Genomic DNA, 24,857 nt, shown 5'->3' with positions numbered 1-24,857 from the left:
AAAAACTGTGACTGCTTTGGGTCCATATAGGGAGAAATCAAATAATAAATAATACTTTATGAAATACTTAAACACATTTGACCACTGCTAATGAATACGGCAGTCAATTGATAACATTTAACATTTGATCAGTGCCAGAAGCATACTAGAGGGTTAGAAAACAAACCATACTTAATTCTGATTTTGTTGTTCTTGGGGCTCTTTCATTCCAGCACTCTTTACAAAAGTACAACAGCACAATGCTTTCATTCTCCTCTGAGCTTTGTAGAATCCAGGGAGGAATCAAAAATGGGATGCACAAGAGAAGGAAGGAAAAAAGGACTAAGAGCAAACAAAAGAAAAGAAAAGCCCTCTAGCACTGTGGAGAGATTTGGGGCTCCGTCATCATTTACATTTGCAGGTATTAAAATCTCAAAGTGCATGGCTTCTGACCTGATTACTAATTAATAAAGAGCAAAGATGCCTGTTGGAAGGAAAGCATTATGATTATTTTTGCCAGGTGGGAAAAGTAAAGTTCTTGCAATCAAAGAAAGCAGGGGATTTCCTCTGACAGTCCACTTAGCAAATTATATGAATCAAAAGGCCATGCAGGACTTGATTAAAAACTAAACAAACCAAAATTGTGGAGTCTGTTCTTGCAAAAGCCTTGTTGTTGTTGTTGTTGTTGCTGTTGCTGTATGCTTTCCGGGCACAGTACAAGGTGTTGGTTATAACCTTTAAAGCCCTACATGGCTTGGGTCCAACCTATTTGAGGGATCGCCTGCTCCCATATAATCCGCCCCGCACCCTCAGGTCCTCTGGGAGGAATCTATTGCAGCCTTTAAAAACCAGACTAACAGCTACCTCCCAGAGGGCCTTCTCTGCAATTGCTCCCAAACTATGGAAAGGTCTGCCAGACGAGATCTGTCAAATTGCCAGCTTAGACAGCTTTAAAAAAGCTGTCAAGATGGATCTCTTCCGGCAGGCCTTTTCTGAATAAAAGTGCCCGTCCACTGAATGACTGCCCCCCACATCATGAATTAGCCCACTGCTCTGTCCTCGGTTTGTGTGTGTGTTTAATAGATATTTTAATTGTACATGTTTAATCCTGTTTTAAGGGGGGGAACTTGGGACATAATTTTGTAAATGTGGATTTTAATATGTTGTGAGCTGCTTTGATTGTCTTGTAACAGAAAAGCGGGATATAAATAAAAGTTTTATTTTATTATTATTATTATGCTTTCAAGTCATTTCCAACCTTAATGGATAACCTTAAGGTGGACCTATCAGGGGGTGCTTTTGGCAAGATTTGTTCAGAGGTGAGTTGCCTTCACCTTCCTCTGAGGCTGAGAGAGTGTGACTTGCCCAAGGTCAACCAGTGGATTTCCATGGCTCAGTAGGGATTTGAATCCCGGTCTCCAGAATCATAGTCTTAACTCTCAAGCCACTAAAACACATGGGCTGAAAAGCAAATTAAACAGAATTCAGTGGGGTTTACCACATAGGAAAAAGGTATATAGCTTAAGTGACTCCAATTAATTTTTTTAAAAAACCTGCTTGGCACAATTCAGGTTCATTTGAGCTCCCTGCATGTTACAGAGAATCAATACAGCTGCCTCTAGGGAAAAAAAGCAAGTGTTCAAATGTCTGTCCCAAGCAAATGAACAACACAAAAATAGCTGTGTGTCCATGCATAGAAACACTATCCAAAGTTTGTTTATTTGTTCATTCATTAACAGCATTACATACCATCTAACCATCCCAATCAATCCTCTGTTCTCCCACTTTTTCAGCTGCTTTTAAAATATTTCATTTTCTCACCCTTTCCTTCTATTTCCAAATGCTGCAAAATGAGTTCAACAGGCAAGAGGAGTTTGCACTCAGTTAATTCAGTGGGGAGGGGGGAGAGGAAGTTATGGAATCTTGCCCTTCCCAGCAGACCCAAGCAAAAGTAAACTGCTGTAACATCTCCTAGTGTTCTTCACCACTAATCACTTTCCCCATCTTGACAACATTCTGCTGTTCTTCATCCAAACATGTTCCAATTTTCATCTGTGAAATGTCAGGGGGTACACTATTACAGCACCTTGAATTTGATCTTGGGGATTCCTTGTGGCACTGGGATAGCTGAAGAAAAGTGAATCTGAAAGCAGGTGTAATGAAATGGAATACTCTTTTCTAACTTAGGTTCTATACAGACCACCCAAAAAGGGCAGTCTGCTAGCGTCTTGCTTTGCTGCGCAATGGAGCCGCAGCAGACAAATCGCGTGGCTCCCTCGCGCAGCAAAAAAGACTCACAAAAAGTGGGTCCTTCTTGCGGTGCCATAAGGATGTCGCAGTGCACCAATGGTGCACTCATGACATCCTTATGACGCTGAGACGTGTGGACACTAAGGTCCATTGTGTCAAAATGGCGGCGCTCATGTAGACATTTTCCCACCGCCAGTATGTACTAGGGTAACCCTAGTACGTACTAGGGTTAGGGAGCATCTGAATGGTGTGCACTCCCTAACCCTACTGCCGCTGCCATCACCATGCTACATTTTGCCAGTCTGTATCCCGCCTTAGACTAGCATCATAGTTCCTTCAGTGTTTCACTTGCTCCCATCTCCTCTCCATCATGAAGTCCCCTAGGTCAGGTTGCCATTTGTCCTGGAAAACCTGGAAAATCCTGGATTAAAGGGTCTAGGATTTCTCCTTTCTTGCAGGCCAATAGTTACCGTTAGGTTAAAATGGGCAATGGCAATGAAGCAGGAAACTATGCAAGAAGACTGGCACTGGCAGGAGCCTCATCCTGTCCTGCAGGCTCAGGTTGCTACTGCGCAGGTTGTAGCATTGTCACCTTGTCACAGCGGTTAAATGCCATTACTGCAGTCACAAGGTTGTGAATTCAATCCTAGGGCTCCAAAGTAGACTCAGCCTTCCATCCTTTCATAAACTGATAAATGAGTAACCCAACAATTGGTTGGGGGCAATTGGCTTACATATTGTAAACCACTTAGAGAGTGTGGAGTTCACTGTTAAGCACTATAGAAATGTAAGTGCAATCGCTATTGCTTGTTCTTCCATTCCCTCCTCCCTTCCCCCAACAAGCCCAGAAAGCGGGAAAGGGAAAGAGGCAAGCAGAGATGGCCTTGTGTTGTGTGATGATTGTGTAGGGAGTTTGAGCCTAGGGCTAGGCAGTATGGCAGAACTTTGCTTCCAAACAGCCTTGAGAGAGTAAAGTCCCTTTACTCTCTTAGGGCTTCTTTGAAGCCTCCTTCTCTTCACACCAGCTAGCAAGAAAAAGAAGGAAAAATTAAAAAGAGATCTTAGCTTGGTACTGATACTGAGGTTGAAACATCATGTTAGAAAAAATGAAATGACTAACATGTTGAATTTGCATAACCGGAATGCAAATTAATAACAGGCATAATTATAACAATTTGCACAATATGTAAATTACATAACCAGATATGAGGGACTGAAATATGGCAACCCTACCTTAGGCATCTGAGTAGTTCTTTTTTAGGTCTAGCTGCCATTCCACTGGTTTGATTTAAGAAGTGGTAGGTTGCCTGGGCTAGGTTGCCACTGAGACAACAAAGTGCTACTGCACAGAATAACAAAGTGGTTTCCTGTCAAGTGATCGCTACTGCAGTTGCCGACAAAAGTTGCCTACAAAACCTTTGCTGCTCTGCTATGAAATCAGCCACTAAGTGGTTAAAGAACAGAACTGAAGCATGTGGTTTGAAGATGCACTCATGTTTAAAAAAATATTTTTAAGTCTTTATTAAATTATTTTAACATATGCACTCATTTTTTAAAATTCAAATACATGTTACATTTCTTGGCCCTTGTCTCCGTCTATACCACCAGGGATTCTTTCATGCTACAGTTGAAGTACAATATCCATTTTAATTGTTATGGCAACGTCTAATGGAATCCTGGGGTTTTTGATTTGTTGAAACACTAGAGCTCTCTCTAGTTGTGAATTCCAAATACCTTTCTTGAAACTGCATATCCCAGGATTTCATAGGTTCTTACTATGGCAGTTATAGTAGAATTATAGTACTATAATTGGATAGTGTGAAAGAACCCCAGATTCTGTCCCAGATCTACTTGTTGCTATCACCCCCCCCCCCCTCCGAGTTTAGTTGGTAACTATAGCATTTGAGCCAGGTGTATATTTAACTGGTTGCCTAGTTTCCACTGTTATCAATATCCAGTTTTCTAGATTCATCTTGACCACTAATGGAGCCCTTGAATAGAATGCTATTGTACCAGCACTACAGTTTTCCACATGGACATGGTATACAATTCATCACTGAGAGCGATAATTTTTTCTGAATCTATTCTTCTTCTGTGTATAAGATAAATAGAGTTCATGGAAGGTCAGTGTTTTGCCTAGATCTGTCACAGCATCATGAAACAGCCCAACAAGAGTGTGAGGACACAAAAAGCATAAGTGGCATTCTGTTCTCTTTCAAATGGTAAGAGTGAGTGAGATTGATATACAAAGCTGATTAACCACCTACCGTTGGACTTTTCGCTATCTGCCGGTTTCATCTGAATGGGATGATGCATCTAAAAACAACAGACAACAAGAAGAAAAGAGAAAGTAAAGCAGGTTGGAGTGACACAAGACAAGAACGGTTCATGGTGGAATTATGCAGAAGGCATGATCAATACTTAGGGAGGAAGGGTTGTAACTCACTGGCAAAACATAGTCCTTGTTTGTGAAACTTATCTTCCATGAATCATAGCATCCCCTTAAAAGTCTTCAATTTGGGAAAACAAGACTAAGGACAGGGATGTAGCCAGGATTTTAGGAAGGGAGTCCAGACTAAGTGCCACCATTATATTGGGGCTTGGGTGCGGCAGTGCAGCAGCACGCACCATTCATTTTTCTAATGGAAGGGGGGGTCTGGACCCCAAGAACCCCCCCCCTGGCTATGTCCCTGCTAAGGAAGAGATCTTCCTAGGTCCCTAAAGAGCTTTTGCTCATCAGCATACATATTATTTAGTTAGATGGCCCATATATCCAAATTATGCTCAGCCTAGATTATTAACAGGCTAGCAATCCAAAAAACATCACTTTCCCAAACCATTGGCTTTTTGGCTAGCAGGAAACATTAACAGATTGGTCTTACAGCTAACATGCTTTTAAAAAACACACATTATCATGCCCGTAGGACTCATCCTAACAGATCGCTTTTCAATATTCTTCTTATTGTTATTACTACACACTGAGGGTCAATATTGGGTCTGTTTGCACAAGGAAATTGGCATGTTAGGAATTGCAGATGGAAGGAGGCTGGACAGATTTTAGCATGTGCCTAAGCAGCTTTGTGATTCATTGTTTCATCACTCCCTTGAATATCCACTGGCTATTCTGGGGACTGTGTTTTGGAGCAGTTTGGGAAAGAAAGGAAGCTCAAGAGCATATTAACTTGATCTTCTAATTCTATTATCCTTAGGAGGTCATGTGTTCTACTATTCTGGTGTCTGTGTGAGGTGATAGTCCTCCATAGAACTATCCAGTTCAAATCTAGTATGAAAAAAGAGAGAAATCTGGGGCTTTGAAATCACTTGTCTGTAATTAACACCTAGACAGCAGACCAAGCAGATACGTGGGTTGCCGCGCCACAACTTTACCCACTATGCTTAGAGGTTGTTCTTTTGGACTTATGGTGACCCTAAGGCAATTCTATCATGGGGTTTTTATGGCACATTTGGTCAGGCTTCTGGAAAAAGTTACTTCTCTTTCTCCTTTCTGCCCATAAGATGGAGGGAGAAAGAGAAAGAGAGAGGAGTGGGTAGTCCAACCACTTTTAGCTCTAGTTATTGGTTTTGGCCTCAGCCACCAGTCCAACCCTAACATGCAGACTCAAATAATCTATTCTGACTTAAGTCAGACTCAAGTTGCTTCAATGACGTGACTTGGACTTGACTTGGCAGAAATCACACACTGACTTGACTTAACTTGAAACTTTTATATTGTTAGTGACTTACTTGCTGGTGCCATTCACTTTGAGCAGCATGCAAGACTCACCCTCAAAGAGTGTAGTGCATTTCTCAGAAAGGAACAGCAAATGAGTTAGGCAATGGGCTTGAGGAGGAAGGATCCTTTTGACGCTTTTGAGAAACTTTAGAAGGTTCCTCTGATGTGCAGTGGAGACAAGTTGCCAAGGAGGCCCCAACCTCTGCCTTACGCCCACTGCCTAATGCTCCTATTCCCTCCAAGAAACACATCTTGCCTCCTTTTTTTCTGTTAAAAATTGGTTCCCAGACTTGAGACTCAACTTGAAAATATCTTGCAAGGACTTGAGATGCAACTTGACACTTGAAGGCAGAGACCTGAGATTATACTTGAGACTTGGACTAAAAGACTTGAATCCATCACTTCTAGCATGTGACCTCCCCCAACTAATGACAGCTGAAAGAATGTGGTCCTCAACAGAACAGATTTTCCCCCACATGTTAGATTGAACAATATGAACCAATGAATAATGGTGCGGATGGTGAGGGCATAGGCTTCTGGCAAGCTTTCTCTTTCCTATGTTCAAACAGGTACACCAGACACCAGTTAACAGGTACCTAGCAAGCTGTTAGCCAAATTGGTCTGTCAAAATCAGGTCACAGTTAAGTGGTGCTTTGAGGCACAGCAATCACATGATCCCCACCATGATAAACATCAGGCCATTTCTAATCACAATTTTATGGAACCTGACAAGATACAAATAAAAGATGATTATGATAAATTACATGTTGGATCTAGAGAAGAAGTGATCTAATATGGTACCAACAAATGTGATTAAGACTATTAAGGTTACACTTAGAGGTCAAAACATAATGTCAAACATAAGATTAGATGTGATCTTGTCTTAGTTGACTAAAATGAGTCAGGCTGAGATGACTGGCTCCATTGGAGAGATGCCTGAACTAGGAAGTGACTTCTCAGAATGGCTACTCAGCCAAAGTTCTGTCAGTTTTGGATCAAGAGTTTTAGAACCTCATCTTTGGATAATTGGTCAACTGCTGATATGAGTAGCTCTACGTACAGCCTGGCCTTGAACCCATGTTTGTTTTCATATGCTGTTATAGAAAGCTAACAAAATGAATTTCAACACAGAGAAATGTAAGGTACTGCGCTTAGGGCGGAAAAATGAAATGAACAGATATAGGATGGGTGACACCTTGCTGAATGAGGCTACATGAGAAAGGGATCTGGGAGTCCAAGTAGACCACAAATTGAACATGAGTCAACAGTGCGATGCGGCAGCTAACAAGGCCAATGCAATTTTAGGCTGCATCAATAGAAGTATAGTGTCTAGATCAAGGGAAGTAATAGTCCCACTCTATTCTGCCCTGGTCAAGCTACACCTGGAATATTGTGTCCAGTTCTGGGCACCACAATTTAAAAAGGATGTTGAGAAACTGGAGCATGTCCAAAGGAGGGCAACTAAAATGTTGAAAGGTCTGGAAACCATGCCCTATGAGGAATGACTTAGGGAGCTGGGGATGTTTAACCTGGAGAAGAGATGGTTAAGAGGTGATATGATAGCCCTGTTTAAATATTTGAAGGGATGTCATATTTAGGAGGGAGCAAGCTTGTTTTCTGCTGCTCCAAAGACTAGAACCCGGAGCAATGGATGCAAGCTACAGGAAAAGAGATTCCACCTCAACATTAAGAGGAACTTCCTGACAGTATGGGTTGTTCAATAGTGGAACAAACTCCCTCAGAGTGTAGTGGAATCTCCTTCCTTAGAGGTTTTTAAACAGAGGCTGGATGGCCATCTGTTGGGGATGCTTGGATTTAGACTTCCTGCATGGTGGGGGTTGAACTGGATGGCCCTTGCAGTCTCTTCCAACTATATAATTCTATGATTCTATATAAACATTCTAACTGAGCATTCACCCCTCTTAAATAGTCACCCCCTAAACATTTGATTATAATTACTATATTTACCAGAGATAAGTGACTAGGGTGTGGGACAGACTGTCCCAAAAGGACAGTCTTCTGGCACCTAGCTGTGGTCCGTGGGGAAGCCGCAGCCTCCAGACCACGGGACTTCCCCGCAGACCAAAAAGAACCTGCAAAAAGCAGGTTCTTCTTGTGGCGCGATTATCATGATTAATGTGACGTCATGACATGATTATTATGACTCGCAATGTCATAATGGCTCACTCGCAACGTCACAATGTTGCTGCGATGTGCAGATGCTAGGCATGGCACCGCCATTTTGATGCCCTCGTCACATGTGAGGACTGTCTAGAAGTGCCGCCCTTGCACGTGACAAAGGCGTCCTATCGCACCCGTCTGGACCAGGCCTAGGCTGCTGATCATGAAAATGCATAGGAGCAAGTACAGACTGCCTGTTCTCAGTAAGGTGATTGTTCCATCTGGTGGATGCCATAATGGAGAAGACCTTCTCATGCAATCCATCCTAGTGTGGTTCACTAGGCCTTAGCAGAGTAAGTAGGGTTTTCCCACACAGCATTGTAATCTTTTATTTAACCTGGTCTTGAGCTGCTTAGGGTCTTGTAAATCAAGAGTAGCCTCTTTGACCTGCCTCAGTAGCTAATTGGCAGCTGATGGGAAGAGGCAATCAGTAGTAAATCAGTTTAATATGATACAGAATAACATGGGAAACTGCCTTGCAGTCAGTTAGATCACTGGGTGACCTAGCTCTATATTGTCATAACTGACTGGCAGCAAGGACTCTCCAGGTTCTCAGGTAGGATTCTTTCCTTGCCTTCCCTGTTACTCCTCAGTGCTCTTATCCAGTCTTATCCAGTCCCAACTCTGCTTAGCTACTGTGTTGACTGTTGATAGTACAGATATGTTCAAATAGGTACTTTCAAAGATTCACCCCCTATCTTGAATGTTAATCTGCTAGGTCTGATCTGGAATGTATTCATTACACACATAGTACCCACTCTGTTTCTACCACAAGACTCAACATGGTTTCAAAATGTCCCCTAGAAGTTGCAGTGTCCCAGAGGTTGCTCTGCATCTCTGCAGAGGAACACATGTACTCCAACTGTCTGGGTTTGGTAACAATCCTCTTTCTTTCAGCAGTTGTTAAAATGTCCCAGTTTCTCCTCCTCCTCCCACTTTTCCTTTTTGCCCTCAGTTAACTTCCACTGGTGCAAACTGATTCAAAGTGCACAAGTACAGTGCACCCACATCTTACGCGGGTGCACTATACATGGCTTTTGTCTTATGTTGAAAGCTATGCAATGGAAGAGGTAATGATGTGCATGCTATGCCATGCTGCGTGCACAAGCCCCATTATTTTCAATAGCACTCAAGCATACATGGTATTTGCCTTACATGGTGTGTGTGGGTGTGTGTTCCGGAATGGATCCCCCCGTGTAAGAAAAGGGCACACTGTAATTTGCATTCATTTATCTCAGCAGGGGAGGGAAGAAGGGAAGAGATGAGGGGCAGAAATCTTGCCCTTTCCAGCAGGCTCAGGCAAAATCAAACTGCTGCCAACTCTTCCAGCTTGTGTGTTCTTCCTCATTTATAACTTTTGCCATCTTGATGTTGCTTGCCCACATGTGTCCCGGTTTTCATCTGTAAAGCGTGGGAGTGTACCCACACTGCAGAGTTAAAGTAGTCTGACACCATTTTAATTGTCATGATTCTATCCTACAGAACCCTTGAATTTGTAGTTTGGTGACTGATAGATCAGGTTGAATATCTCACCTAATTACAAATCCCATGGATAGTGCCATGGCAGTTGAAAGTGTCAAACTGCTTTAATTCTGCAGTATGGACATTCTTGAATGGTTATGAGAATGCTGTTATACATTGTTTACTACAAGATGATTCTGCCATTGCCTTTAACTGTGACAATGCTACCACTGCAGGCAGCCATATAACACTGAAAGGATATTTATCCTACCTAATCAAAATAGGCACTAGCAGAGCTGCTGCCTGCAACCCAGTGTGCAAATGCTGCCTGAGCATGGGCCACTGCATGGCCAAGGGACCCAATCATACTGCTGACTGATTGGAGCTCCTTTGAAGATAAGGCATTATTTTATCAGTGCTTTGCAGAGCAGTTGTCCTTCCTAAATTTGCCCTCTATTTCTTTACATAAGCGGATTCACATTACAAGCTCTCTTAACCTTCTCAATCACCAATTGATAAGTTAACTGCCTTTAACATTGGACTCAATAAAACATGTGCCATTGAGAACCCAAAGTAGTTTTTTTTAACAGAGTCACTGGTTCACATCTTATTATTAAACCCACCACGGATGACCTCTAGAGACTGCAACCATGACAGTACATTTTCCAATAAAATATTTAAGCAAAACATAGGGACAGGCAGTGAAGAGAAAAGGAGGGTCAGAAGAATCTAAGAAAGGTGTGCAATGAATAAGAAAATTAACAGGGCAGAGTGCAGAGGGGGCGAGTCCCTGCTTTACTTGCACTGTGCGCTAAGCAATGGGGAAATAACCCAAGCGTTTTATATCTTTCCTGTCTTCCTGTAGGCTATAAAATAATAAAATAGTCTACTCCCTTTCTCCCGGTCCTCCACAAGCGATTACGGATGATATAAAACTGGCTTCAGATTAGATGCCACCAACCAGAAGTGTGTCACAGAGATATCAAGTCTTATCAAAAAAGCAGTTATTGTAGTTCTACATCATAAAGCAATACACTTATGGTTATCTCTCCAGGTAAGTGATTTTTCAATATGTGATACTGTCATGCTAAACACACACACACACACACACACCTAGCCAAGGATGGGTTCTCCCCACCTGAGCACTGCCTCCCAATGTTGTCTTGAAAAGGCAGGCAGGACTGTGCTGCATTTCACTAAATCAGAAGAGGAAAGGGCTAGGAATGTCAGGGCAGGTTCTCTAGGGTACTCTTTGAGATAAATACAGTTGTCGCTCCACATTTGTGACTTTGACATTTGCAGCTTTGATTATTTGTGCTTTTGATTAATATGTTGTCTCTGGGCATCTCCAGGTCCTCCACCACAACTATGCCAGAAATTGACCATAGAGTTGCGCTATGGAACTAGAAGTTCCAAGACAAAACACTACTCTAGGCATTGGTAGGTCCTCCAGCATGATGCTATGATCAACTTTTGGCAGATGTTGACCACAGAGTTGCACTGGAGGACCTGGAGGTTCCTAGAGAGGTGATAGCTTAGGTAAGAAGAATAGTGTTTTTGATTTTATGTTTTTTCCACATTTACAGGGGTCCTTCCCCCTAACATCAGTGAATTGGAGGGAGCACTGTAGTATACTCATATTCTTGTAACAGCAAGAGATAGTGGCAAATGGTAGCTGTGGAAGTCAGCCAGAATAGCCAGATCACGGTATTGTAACACATTCCTTGTTTACATCCTGTTTGGACTACTTTAGCACACGCTACATGGCCCTATGCAGGTTAGGGCCTGGTTAGTTAAGGTGTGGTACAGAGTGCCAAGAAGAGGTGGCTGGGAGCCGCCTCTCTTTGCTGTGAAGTCACGCTGCAGCAACTAAATTGCGTGGTGCGGCTACGCAAAAAAAAGGACTGCTAAAAAGTGGCTCCTTTTTGCGCAAACAGCTTGTGGCGGTGCAAGCATGTCGCTGCTGCACGACTCCATCTAGAGGTCATCACTATGTGCGGCATCTATTCAGTGCGATGCAGAGAAGACGCCCTCGTCACATGCGAGGGTCGAGGGGAGTGTGGGCATCATGGTGACAAACATGGTGACAATCACGTGATGAGGGGGTCCTTCAGGGCCCATCTGTACCGGGCCTAAAAGGCCATGGTTGCATCTGCACTACAGAACTAATGAAGTCTGACAATACTTTCACTGCCATGGCACAATGTTATGGACTCCTGGGAGCTGTAGTTTGTTGTGGATAAAGAAGGCCAAAAAATCCCATACAGCTGCAAATCCCATTATTTTGCAAGACTGAGCCCTAGCAGTTTAAAGCCCTGACAAACTGCATCATTACTGCAGTGTGGATGCAGCCTATATCCCCCTATATGGACTTGGGAGCTCCTTTGTGTCACTGTCACTACTCTGCTTGGACCAGGAGCCACTGGTGCTTTGAACCTTTTTAGTTCTATCATGGAAGAAAGGAAAAATGTACAGTCCACCTTCCATATTTGTGAGGGTTAGGGGTGGAAGACTTTTGCAAAAGAAAAAATGTTGATGAGAGAGGAAGGGGTTTAAAATCTGGATGAGGCAACATGGTGATAAACTAGAAAGCTGAGTGATGGGCTGGTGGTCCTAGAGGGATAGAAGAAATTAAACTGGGAGGAAGAGAAGTGGGATGGAGGAGGTTGATGGGATAGGAAGGGTGTTAAAGTCTGGATGTAGCATAATAACATTTCATACAACAACAATTTTAACACCTTTGCCTGATAAAGGATATTGCCTTTTTAACAGGTGATTTTTGAAACCTTTGTCTGATAAAGAAGCCAGTGGAGATTCAAACGTTTGCATGAAGTATGCTGTGAATTTTGATTAGCCCAATAAAAGTGTAGTTGTCTTGTGGCTTTTGGATGTTATTGTACTTCGCTTACATACAATGTTAATTTAGGGCAATCATGTACTGTTTATTAGAAACAAGACAGGATCCGAACAGACAGGCCAAAATAAAACTGCTTTGGGTCACTTTGGAGGTATGTTGTTTAAACGACACAGGCATCTTAAGAAGCCAGAAGCAACGCCAAAGCTGCGCTCCAATCCTTAGGACTGAAGCATGGCTTTAGCGCAACTTCCAGCCTATTAGGACACATACATTATTTAAACAGTATACCTCCAAAGTGACCCAAAGCAGCTTTATTTTGGCCTGTATGTTTGGGCCCACAAGCAGGGTTAGCAGTTTATTTCAGCCACATGCAGAGAGAGAGAGAGAGAGAAAGAAGGAAGGAAGGGGGAAAATGTGGCAGGAAAATTAGATTAACCTGGTGGAATTCTATCTGGAAATTTGGAGTCTGTTGTGGTGATTAAGTCATCATTTCCATCAGATTACTCTAATCAGCTGTCAAATAACATTCCGCAACCCCATCTGTAACTTGGCATCCAAGATATTCAGCATTCTGTATACAAAATAAACACCACACACAGAGGTCTACATGCAGCCTGGCATTTATCAGAGTCATTAGATTTGATTATATTCTGCATATTAGCAGGGAGCAGCAAAGAGAACTTTGGAGCTCCCTTTCCCTTTTTGTATTTTCCTTGGCCTTTCTCAAAGAATTCTTTGGAAGAGCAAAATGCTAACCTCAGGTGAGTAAGCTGAAAGCAATGGATCAATCGGGACTGTCCCTGCCAAAGAGGAACAGTTGCCATGGCAGTGAAAGTAGTGTCAAACTGCATTAATTTTGCAGTGTGGCAACCAGAGTCAAACTTGAAGTTGCATAACAAGAACAACAGCATACCCTCCAACTGTCCCAGTCTGGCAGGTATAACCCTGATTAACTGCTCCACCACTTTTTTCAGCTGCTTTTAAACAGTCCTGGTTTCTCTCTCTTTCTCCAGAATAAACATACCCAGCTCCCTAAGTCTTTCCTCATAAGGCATGGTTTCCAGACCCTTCACCATTTTGGTTGCCATCCTCTGGACATACTCCAGTTTCTTAACATACTTTTTGAATTGTGGTGAACACAGGATTCCAGGTGAGGCCTGACCAAAGCAGAATAGAGGGGCACTATTACTTCCCTTGATCTAGACACTATAATTCTGTTGATGCAGCCTACAATCACAATGGCCTGTTTAGCTGCCTCATCACATGGTTGCTTTATCTACTAGGACTCCTAGATCCCTTTCACATGTTGTTTTGTTAAGCCAGGTGTCTCTCATCCTATTTCTATGCATTTCATATTTTCTGCCTGAGTGCACTACCGTAGTACATTTCCCCCTGTTGAAATTCATTTTGTTAGTTCTGGCCCAGCTTTCTAATCTATTAAGGTCATTTTGAATGTTGATCCTCTCCTTTGGTGTCATCTGCAAATTTGATAATCATGCCCTCTAATTCTTTTGTCCAAGTCGTTCATAAAGATGTTGAATAGCACAGGGCCCAGAATAGACCCTGTGGCACCCCATTGGTCATTTCTCTCCCTGATGAAGGAGAGCCATTGTTGAGCACCCTTTGGGTTTGGACGGTCAACCAATTACAAATCCACCTAACAGTTGTATTGTCTAGCCCACATTTTACTAGCTTGTTTGCAAGAATATCATGGGGGGCCTTGTCAAAGGCCTTACTGAAATCAATATTGCTGCAATCTGAGTTCCAAGTGCAAAAGTAGTTTGCATGTGACTACATTATACATTACACATGCATACATGCATGCATACATACAGGCTACATTATACATTGCAAACTGCATTAATCTAGCACAGGGAAGAGGAGATTCGGTTAATTTAGCCTTGCCCTTCCTGTACCCAGTACATACATTCCAGGGTTTCTTTTCTTAAAAGAGTAAAAGCAATAGTCTTAGACCCTAATTTGGAAGTGGAATTGGACTAGATGGAATTGTGGTCTCCTCCAACTCTAGAGTTCTATATAAGTACAATTAATTAATTAATATGAATGACTTTTGCCCTCTTCTTACATGGCCACACCCTTCTGACTACACTCTGATGTTGCTCAGCCACATATTTTACAGTTTTAATCTGTGAAATGTTGGTGAGTATCTAGCATCAACAGACATTTCCTAATTTACATGGCTTGCACAGGTTGTGCAAGTCCAACTTTTCTTGGCACAGATTTGGGCTTCCTGGTGTAGAATTTCTTTTTCTATTATTTTAATGTCCCACTTAGCAAGGTGCCCTGTGATCATAACCCATAGTACCGTGGACAAAATAACTCAAAATGCTGCTGTTTGTTTAGCAGCCTCAGCCCTGCTAGGAAGGTGGTTCAGGCATCAGAGATCATTAAGTACCAGGCCTTGTCACAATGAAGAACATCATTATTTTCTGCCCAGAGTGAGCTTGTATTACAATTGGACAAGCTGCTTCTTTTAGAGGGAGGGGCAGATGTTCTGGGGAAAGCAGGGGTAGAAAGAGGAAAAAACACTGCTGGAAATGCAAAGGCTTTTGGAGACTCTCCAAACATGCCATTTGTGGCACGTTGTATTTCCATTTGGTTCTAATTTGAATTAAATTGAACATTAACTTGACTGACTTAAAAACAACACCTTGCATACACAGCATCACAATGCCTCACTTTAAAATAAAGTGGCTAGCACATCCAAATGCAGATTTTGCAGTAAACATCATGCTTCCTTTCTCATCTGTTTGTTGATTCTCAATGTGATAAACATCCCTGCTATCTCATACCTTAAGTTTTATATCTATCTATCTATTGACAGTGATGAAATATTTTAGACCTAATACCAGCCTGTGTGTGATGTGTGCCTTCCCATTATTTCCAACTTATGGTGACCAGAAGGCAAATCTATCATGTGGGGTTTTCTTGGCAAGATTTCATTTAGAGCAGGTTTGCCATTGCCTTCCCTTAAGGCTGAGAGCATGTGACCATCCCAAGGTCACCAGTGGATTTCATGGCTGAGTGGGAATTAAACTCTATCTCCAGAGTTGTAGTCCTACACTCAAACCACTACACCACACTGGTTGTCCTTAGGGTCTACTGCACCAAAAATGGGATTGGCCTCATGGTTGGTCACAATAGAGCATTCTCTGAAGACTGACAGAATTGGCAGAATGTATAATCAGTGCTGGACATACTCTCAAAAGATAAATATATAAAGACTCTACAGCAAACTAACACAAATTCTGTGATCATAAAACCTAGATTATATGTCCTGTATAGTATACAGTTTTATCATTTTGCATGACTTTCACAGTGCAACCCTGACCTCCCTGATCATGAAAACTCTTATTCAGCAATCCCCATCTTCTGCCATTTCATCAAGCAGTGTCATCCATGCTTTCCTGGATATCTTTGCAAACAACATCTAAAATAATATACTCTCAAGCTTTCCAGATTTGGCAGGGACTGTCCCAATTATTCCTTTGTTGTCCCACTTTTTCAGCTGCTATTAACATGCCCCAGTTTTTCTATCCTGTATCAACTTTCCCCCCTTGTCTCCGATTTACTTCACACTTTGCTCAAATTGCAAAAATAGTTTGAACTCATTAACTATTGGGGGCAAGTGACAGGAGAGGATGGAATCTTGCCCTTCCCAATAGGCTCAGGCAACAGCAAACTGCCGATGCCTCTCTCAGTTTGTATGTTCTTCCTCCTTAATAACTTTCGCCATCTTGACCACATTCTACTGTTCCTTTGCCACACATGTCCCAATTTTATCTGTGAAATTTTGGAAGTTATGGTATTACAGCATTCTGAATTTTGCCCCAGGAACTCATTATGGCACCGAGACAGAAGAGCAAGGTGAGTCTGCATTACACTCTGATGTTGCTTGGCCACACATGTTCCTGTTTGCATCTACACAACGCTAGAGGGTATGCGATAAGTTCTAGGCCAGTTCAGGATCTCAGGGCCTACCAATTCCTCTCTGGTCCTCTGGGCAATGGGGACGAATTTCAGAAAAAGCAGAAAGCTTTAAGGAAATGTGCATGTGTGTAGATGTCCCTCTGTAGACTGCTTTGGAATGGCTGCTGTAAGGTCGCAGGAAGTTATTTGACACATTTCTCCTCTGGGACATCATTAGGGGGTGCAGGAAGTTCAGATTGCACTGGGTGACATCTCAGAGAGGAGTAAAAACCTGGTGGGGCAGTTGCCCACCATCAATCCCAAGACCCTCCCAGCTGCTCCCTTCTGCCAGTTAGGAGTTTTTGCTGTCCACTGGCTGCAGACACTGTAGAGGTGAGGTGCTGCTGTCATCTGGTAGCCCCTTCTTGGACTGGCTGGGCTGCTAGCCAGGCTGGGAACAGGAGATGCCAGTGGCAGTAGCAATGGTGGCCATGGACCTCACACTATCTGCAAAAGGAAAGGCACCCATGGCCATCCCTGCCATTATTGCCTCCCTTTCCCATCTGGCCAGTAGCCCCACCAGACCTGGAAGGGTCTGCCAAGTGGCAATCTGGCTGGCAGAGGAGGGAGGCAGGAGTGTGTGCCAGGCAGAGTGGAGGTGACACCAATACTATTGATGCCACTGTTTCTCCACTCCTCTCCCACTCTCTGAAACATAAGTAGAGACTGTCCTAGATACCATGTTTTGGTGCTTGGAATCTGAACTGAATATGGATGCTTCACATCATATAAAAATATCCAGCCACTTCTGCAGAGGTGCTTTTTCCTGCATAAGACATCCAACAGGCTTCTGGCCACAGTTCTGCTCACAGTGTGTGTGACATATAAGGCAGCTTCCTGCCAGGTCTTGGTGATCTGGCACTCCTCTTATATTGCTTCCTGTCACTACACAGAATCAGGGCCCCCAAACACACAGCTGTGCAGACAGCTTTTGCAAATCAAAGAAGTGAAGAGCAACAAGTTGGCAAAGATGACCGAGTAACAACACTGCACAATCCAATCAGGTTGTTCAGTTCAGCCCATGGATCCAGCCATTGTTCTATCATGCTTTTACCTACAGAAGACTTATCTACCCCATCTGGCTTTCTAAAGGCTCCCTTGCAATCAGCTATATAAATGGTAGCACATTTAAGGCTGTTACTCTCCATCAGAGACCACACCTTGGGCTTACTTTCACAGGGAAGGGATCACCTGTGAGTTTTTGTCAGTTTCTTGTTGCTTGTTATCTAGGCTTGTTAAAAAGCAGGGGGAAATGAAAAAGCAGTAAAAAAAGGTCATAGCTAAATGTTCATCAGGCCTCTTGCCTGTCAGAGAGCTTCAGAGTCACAAGTGACAAAAGAAAAAGAAAAGCATACAAATATTGCCTTTGGGACTTGAACTCCCAGAATCCCACAGACAGCAGAGACACTAGCCAGGCTTTCGTTGGGTTTATGGAATCTGTAGCCTTAAAACGTAGGTTTTCCAAGCCCTGAGCAAAAGCTATCCTCACCCCACCCCGGCTACAATAATCCCAAACCTCTTGGTTAAAGAATAGTCTTGTGTACTCAAAAGCTTGAGCCTACAAGTTTTCGTACTGGTTGATCCAAATGAAGCTACTGCCTCAAGTGCATTGCACATCAATGATATGTGTTCATTACTATGCAGCAGTTGGGCTTTAAGAAGTGATAAAGACTTTCATTTTTATAATAAAAAACCTGTGCCCCGTCTTTGAGAAATGACAACCTCATTTAATGATTTACACTGCTCTATTAAGCAAACATATTTGAGGCATTTAATCTTCTCTTTTCCTCCAACCCAAACAGTTTGGCTCTAGGGCATAGGCAGGTCAGGTACAAGAGAAGTATGGAAACGAAGAAAGATAGTGTGACTGAAATTCCCCACTTCACGTTCATGTGTAAACACCCATGATTAACTATCACTTCTTCAAACAAATGAGCCTTTACAAAATTCATTTAATCCTAAAATAGATATTCAGTCGGATTCCACAATCTCACTGGAAACAATGCCTTCAGGCTATTTCATATTGGAAAGAACATATAATTGCAATTGTTGGCTGAGTCCCTGCATCAAACATGTAGCTGTGATGTCATGTCTATACCCCATGATCCAACAATTTAAACCCAATTTAAAATCCATATAGTCATACTGAGGGGCAGAGTTCTGCAATGCTAGCAACAAGAGTACTGCAGGGTCCTGTTGCAATGCTTCCTCAAACCATGCTTCATGGGCTGGATGGAACTGGATGCCTATCTTTCAGTGCCCAACTTGTTACACCACAGAACTCCATCCCTTGATACAGCTGCCTGGATTTTAAGGTGGCATAATTAACGGTGCCAGGAGAAGGACCATGCATCTTACCATGGTTTCAAATGTTAAATTAGAATGTAATAGGTGCACTGAAAGACAATACCGAAAGACAATAATGCTAGGAATGGTTGAAGGCAGAAAGTGAGGATGACCACAAGATGGATAGACTCAATAACAGAGATCATGGGCCCAAATCTACAAGACCGAAGTAGAGTAGTGGAGGACATGGAGGCTTGGATATTCCTCAATCATAGGGTCGCCATGAGTAAATGTCAACTTGCCCAAGGTCACCCAGTGTTTTCATGATGGGGATTTGAATCCTGTTCTTCAGAGTCATAGTCCAATGCTCAAATCACTACACTATGCTGTTTCTCATTTGCTTGATGTCCTGAGACTTTTAGAAACAGGGTCATATATAAATATTTAAATAAACAATATAGCATGTTGTACAAGTATTGTCCTTCAGATGTTTTCACCATAAAACAGTTAAAAACATCCGAAAGTGGGCATTAAAATATAATTAATAGTTTATACTGCTCTCCTGCCATTTCAATTGCAATTCTATTTATGTTTTCCCAGATACTCTGAGTGCAATGGGTCTCACTATCAGGCAAGTGAGGACAAGACTGCAGGCTTAATGTTACAGCACTTAAGCCTCTAGTCCTGATGTTTATAGAGCAAAGCTTAGGAAAAATACAGATTTTACTGATATCTTGCTTCTATTTAGCAGTGGACTGCATAAAATCCAGCTGATACAAGTGTTGTGCTTTACATGTCTTTCTGTATCTCTACAACTGAGTAAAGTTGTTCATAAACTGGTGAAAAATTGCATTTTGTTTGAATGTGCCAAACAAATAGTAATGTTCCCTCAAAAAATACACTCCTGCTGTGAGTTTTTGCTCTCTCTGTATAGTAAATAACTTGTCTTGTCTAACACATGTTGGACTGTGCACTGTGACCTACTATGAGAGGGTTTTTTGAAAGCCATCTGGCTATATATACAGAAACAAAAAACTCTGTGGGACTCAAAATCTCTTGCATTCCTTTCAACAAACATTCTTAGGATACATTTCCCCTTCCTTCAAAAATAAGAGCAGATAAATGGTGCCATGAGGGCATGGGATCACTCCTGTGTATAAGAGAAGCCAAGTTCTAGTTGACTTCTCCTTGGCTTATGCCCTTTCTAAATAAAAAGCCCCACTCTAGTTTGATCATCTATTGGTGCTCTTTATACACTGACAGACATTTCTTCACCTTTCCAGCATATTTTTCTGCTTGATGCAATTCCCACAAAGAAAGCTAACTTCAGACCACTGATTCATGCAGTCTGTTCTTTGTGAACAAAAGATTGTGCTTACAACCACATTCCAGGCTTTCCCCCCCTCCTGTGGTTCCAACAAACCCTTTAAAATTTCTGTTGCAATTGCGATAAAGATTTCCATTGCTATATCACAGCAAAGAGCATCCAAAATATGAAAGGTGTACCATCAAGGTAAGCCTATACAGTCCTTGTTATCTGCTGGGGTTTGGTTCCAGGGCCCTCTAACAAAATCTGCGGATGCTAAAAAAAAAAAAAAGTCCCATTAAAGACAATGGCACAGCAAAATATTGTCCCTTATACGAAATGGAAAATAAAGGTTTGCTATTTGGACTTTACACTTTTTAAAAAATATTTTCAAGCCGTGGATGCTTGAATCTGTGGATAAAAAAATCTGTGGATAAGGAAGGCTGACTGTAATAAGCAAAAGCATCCTGTTCATGTTTTTGCTATTTTCCATCAAGTTGACTGACTTACGGCAACCCTATCAACGAGAGACCTCCAAGACAACCCTGTCACTACTGCCCTGCTCAGGTCTTGCAAATTCAGGACTGTGGCATCCTTGATTGAATCTATCAACTTGTATTGTGGACTCCCTTTTTTCCTGCTGTCTTCTACTCTACCAACTATTACCATCGTTTCCAGTGAGTTCCATCATCTCATGATATGCTGCAAGTATGACAGCCATGCTTTAGTCATGTTCACTTCTAGCAAGAGTTCAGGCTCAGTTTGCTCCAAGACCGATTCATTTGTCTTTTTAGCTGTTCATGATATTCATATAAACTGTTATCCAACACCACATTTCAAAATGCCTCTTTTCAAATCTGAGTCAACAGCAAGTATTATGGAGAATTTTCATTTGTTGAGCCCTATATCCATTAGGGTAATAAAGTGGGTCCTTGTATTTGCTGGAGATTGATTTCATCTCCCTGACCCCCAAAACCCCCATGGATATATATTTTAAAAATCTGTGAATGCTCAAATCCCATGGTATAAAATGCCTTAAGTAAAATGGTGTCCCTTATATGAAATGGCAAAATCAAGGTTTGCTTCTTGTAGTAGTAGATGTTTGATCCCATGCATACAGAATCCATAACCTTTTGTAGACTTGGTCTTTTGTGACTTCATCTACTTCATAGAACTGTCTATGAAAGCTTATGCTCCAACATGTTTCACATTTCACTTTTAGTACGGACTCAGTCTGTACTGGGGTTAGGAAGGTGCAGTGCTTCCGCACCCCCCTAACCCTAGTACGGACTGAGTCCGTACAAAATGGCAGCGGCCCATCTACATGGGGGCCACCATGATGACGTCACGACCGCACCGCCTCTATATGGGGTGGTGCGGACGTGACGTCGTCGCTCTGCACCAGGGCGCTTAGTGCGCCCTTTGCACGGAGCAGGAAGGAGCTCCGTTTCGGAGCTCCTTCCTGGTTTGCATCGCTGGGCGCAGCCTTCACACAGCTGCGCCCAGAGACGCAAAGGAGAAAGGGGCCAAGCGGCCCCTTTCTCCTCCTCCCCACCACTGCGGGCTGTCATCCCTTTCCAGGCTGCGGAGAAGCGGCCTTTTGCCGCTTCCCCGCAGCCTGGAAAGCGGCGGATCGGAGCCTCGGAGGCTGCCGTTCTGGCTGCTGAGGCCCCGATACCCCAGGGAAAGGGGTGGGTACAGGCCGCCGCTTTTCGGTGGTCTGTAATGCACCTACGTCTCAAAGGTGCTACAAGATCCCTATACATTAAATTATCTTTATAGCAGCTCTGGTGGAAGACAGCAGTGTTTCTCAGATTTTGGTCCTCCAGATGCTTATAATTTCAGCTCTCCAGAGTTCCTGCTAGAATAGCCCAACAGCAAGCATTCTGGGAACTGAAGTACTAAACACCTGAAGCCCAATTGTTTAAGAACCACTGGGACTAAGCATACTCCAAGAACAAAACTGTAAGCAACAAGAGATTAATACCCAGTTTCGGTAAGAAGTAATAGTTGCCAGTTTGGCTAAGATTAAACCAAATACATGCCCAGTGAAGGAAAACTGTGAGGTGCAGCTTAATAACTTGGAAGCTAACTACACCTAGCTGAATTTTAAATTCTACTTTTCTATAACTCCAGTATTTCCCAAAGACCAGAAAATTTTCCTTTTTGATTACTGCCCCCCAAATCTCCAACTACCCCTTGGTTTGGGAGTTCTCAGAGTTGTTGTCAAAAAGGAACTTTCCCCCAAATTATTTTTTTAACACTGTTTCCCTTAAAACCTGGATATTGTTGAGGACATGCAAAGATATGAAGCTGCCTTAGCTGTTATTGTTATGTTTTTCCAAGCCGTTTCACTTCATTGTTATTAATTGCTATCAAGTCAACTTTGATTTATGGTGCCCTAATGAATGAGAGACCCAAGTTCCCCGATCATCAGTTGCTTTGCTCACATCTTGAACACTCAGGGCAATGCTTTCCTTGATTGAATCACTCCATTCAGTTTGATTTATGGCAACCTTAGCATAAAGTTTTCTTGGTGAGATTTAGTCAGAAGAGGTTTGCCATTGCCTCTCTTTAAGACTGAGGAAACATGACTTGGCCAAGGCCACCCACTGACTTGAATAGGGATTCAGACCCTGGTCTCCCAGAATCCTCAACACTCAGAGTTTGTCTACACAAGGAGAAACCCCCCCCCCCCAATCTACGCTGATCACCATATATGATGCATGGCATTTCCCCTGAATCTGGCACTATCAGGACACATGATGTAGGGCCCAATCAACAGCAAGTTCGAAGTAAAAATGCCTTAAAATGGATTTTAACAATGCATAGTTTGTTGTGGATGTGTTCCAAGAAACTCTGGTGTGTGCTGATGTGTCCCATAGATTCATGCTGGATTTGGGGGTGAAGGGGCAGGCAGGCGCCAGAAGTTTTAGTCAGCTCCCAGACCCAGGACAGATCACTGTTTGGCAGGGGCTGCCATTTACCTTCTCTACCTGGAAAAATAGAATCATAGAATCGTAGAGTTGGAAGAGACCGCAAGGACCATCTAGTTCAACCCCTGTTGAATTAAAGATTTTTCATTTAATCTAAAATGACATTTAAGGTGCATTTTGAAACTCCTCCTCAGATGAAGCATCATGTAGAATTTTAAAAAGACTTTTACTAAGGTTACCAAATTCATCCAGCACAGGTTGGTGTCATACATTTCATCTTCCCCTGCAAGACATCTATTGGATTGCTTTCATCTGAACTTTTAAAATAATGGGAAAGCCAGTGTGGTGCAGTGGTTTGAGTATTGGACTATGACCCTGGAGAACAAGATTTGAATCCCTACTCAGCTATGAAATGCACTTGGTAACTCTCAGAAAGTCACATTCTCTCAGCCTCAGAGGATGGCAATAGGAACCCCCTCTCTGAAAAAATTTGCCATTAAAACCCATGATAGGTGTTACGGTTACCACAACTCAGAAATCACTTGAAGGCACACAACAACAAAAAAAAATATCAGCCAGACACAGACAGATACCATTCTTGTAATTTTATTACTGTGACTGTGTAATATATATATCCAGCCCTCAAGGAAGTGAGTATGGTGTCAACATTTTTGCAGTTGTGTAGCTGGGTGAGCCCCTCAAATAAACTCTCTGAAATGAGCAGTTGATAATGTGCAATATTCTAGCAACACCTTTGCTCTGAGGGATTGTCAGACTGTAGCAACAAAATAACTGAGCAGCCACAAAAAGGACAAGTGCTCATATGATGGGCAGGAATTAATTATCCCACTTTTCACCTGACAGTGGGACCTACAGAGGCTTACAACAAGGTTAAAACAAGAACAGAAGGAAATGTTAATTTTATTTGTTTATTTTGCAGGAAATAAACTTTTTTTTAAAATGGTGGCTTTTTGCACACAGGTTTTTTTCACAGAAAGGACAAAAATGTGAACGGGGCCCCTGAACCGACAGGCCAAATTAAAGCTGCTTTGGGTCACTTTGGAGGTATGCTGTTTAAATGATGCATGTGTCATAAGAGGCTGGAAGCCACTCCAAAGCCATGCTCCACTCCTAAGGACTGGAGTGCAGCTTTGGCACAGCTTCTGGCCTCTTAAAATGTGTGTGCCATTTAAACAGCATACCTCCAAAGTGACCTGAAGCAGCTTTATTTTGGCCTGTCTGTACAGGCCGAGTCTTTTAAAAATGCACCAAAACCTCTGGTGAGCTTTCCTATCAGAGATTCAGGAATTATAGTTAAAGTGCTTTAGTAATATTACACTACTTAAACATTAAGATCATTTTGTTTTGGTATAAACAATCTTTCTTGATCTCTGTTCAATATGTGTCCTGCAAACAGTAACTACAGGCTGAATCTCCCTCCCTTGTTCTGAACTGTATTTTTAAGTGATGATATTTTATTGTAATCTAGATGTTATTGTGGTTTTATGCTTGTTATTGTGGTTTAATGCTTGTAATCCTGCTTCGATCTATTGGGAGAGGCGGGAAATAGAAATAAAATTTATTATTATTATTATTATTATTATTATTATTTATCCAAAATATTTGGGATCAGAGTGTTTGGATTTTGAAATACCTCGTGGGCCCTTAGTATATGCTGTAGTTTGTTTCCAGGACCCACCATGGATACCAACATCTGTGGATGACCAAGTCCCATTAAATACAATGGCATAGTAAAATGATGTTGCATATATAAAATGGCAAAACCAAGCGTTGCTTTTTGGCATTTCTATTTTTTAAAAATATTTTCAAACCATGGATGGTTGAATCAGTGGATAAAGAATTTGTGGATATGGAGGG

General features: G+C 42.3%; 1 protein-coding gene across 20 annotated transcripts in view; it reads right to left on the bottom strand.

The window, feature by feature from the left end:
• Nucleotides 1-24,857, bottom strand: part of CELF2 (CUGBP Elav-like family member 2) — a 648,498-nt gene that overhangs the window by 104,237 nt on the left and 519,404 nt on the right. For all 20 annotated transcript variants that reach the window (XM_042470481.1, XM_042470499.1, XM_042470478.1 and 17 more), the window contains one exon: nt 4,497-4,545. In XM_042470481.1, the coding sequence (XP_042326415.1) occupies nt 4,497-4,545 (49 nt within the window). The remainder of the gene's footprint in view (nt 1-4,496; nt 4,546-24,857) is intronic.

The sequence above is a fragment of the Sceloporus undulatus genome, chromosome 5, assembly GCF_019175285.1.
Source record: "Sceloporus undulatus isolate JIND9_A2432 ecotype Alabama chromosome 5, SceUnd_v1.1, whole genome shotgun sequence".
Taxonomy (NCBI): Eukaryota; Metazoa; Chordata; class Lepidosauria; order Squamata; family Phrynosomatidae; genus Sceloporus; species Sceloporus undulatus.
The sequence above is the reverse complement of the archived record's forward strand: the minus strand, read 5'-3'. Positions and strand labels throughout refer to the sequence as shown.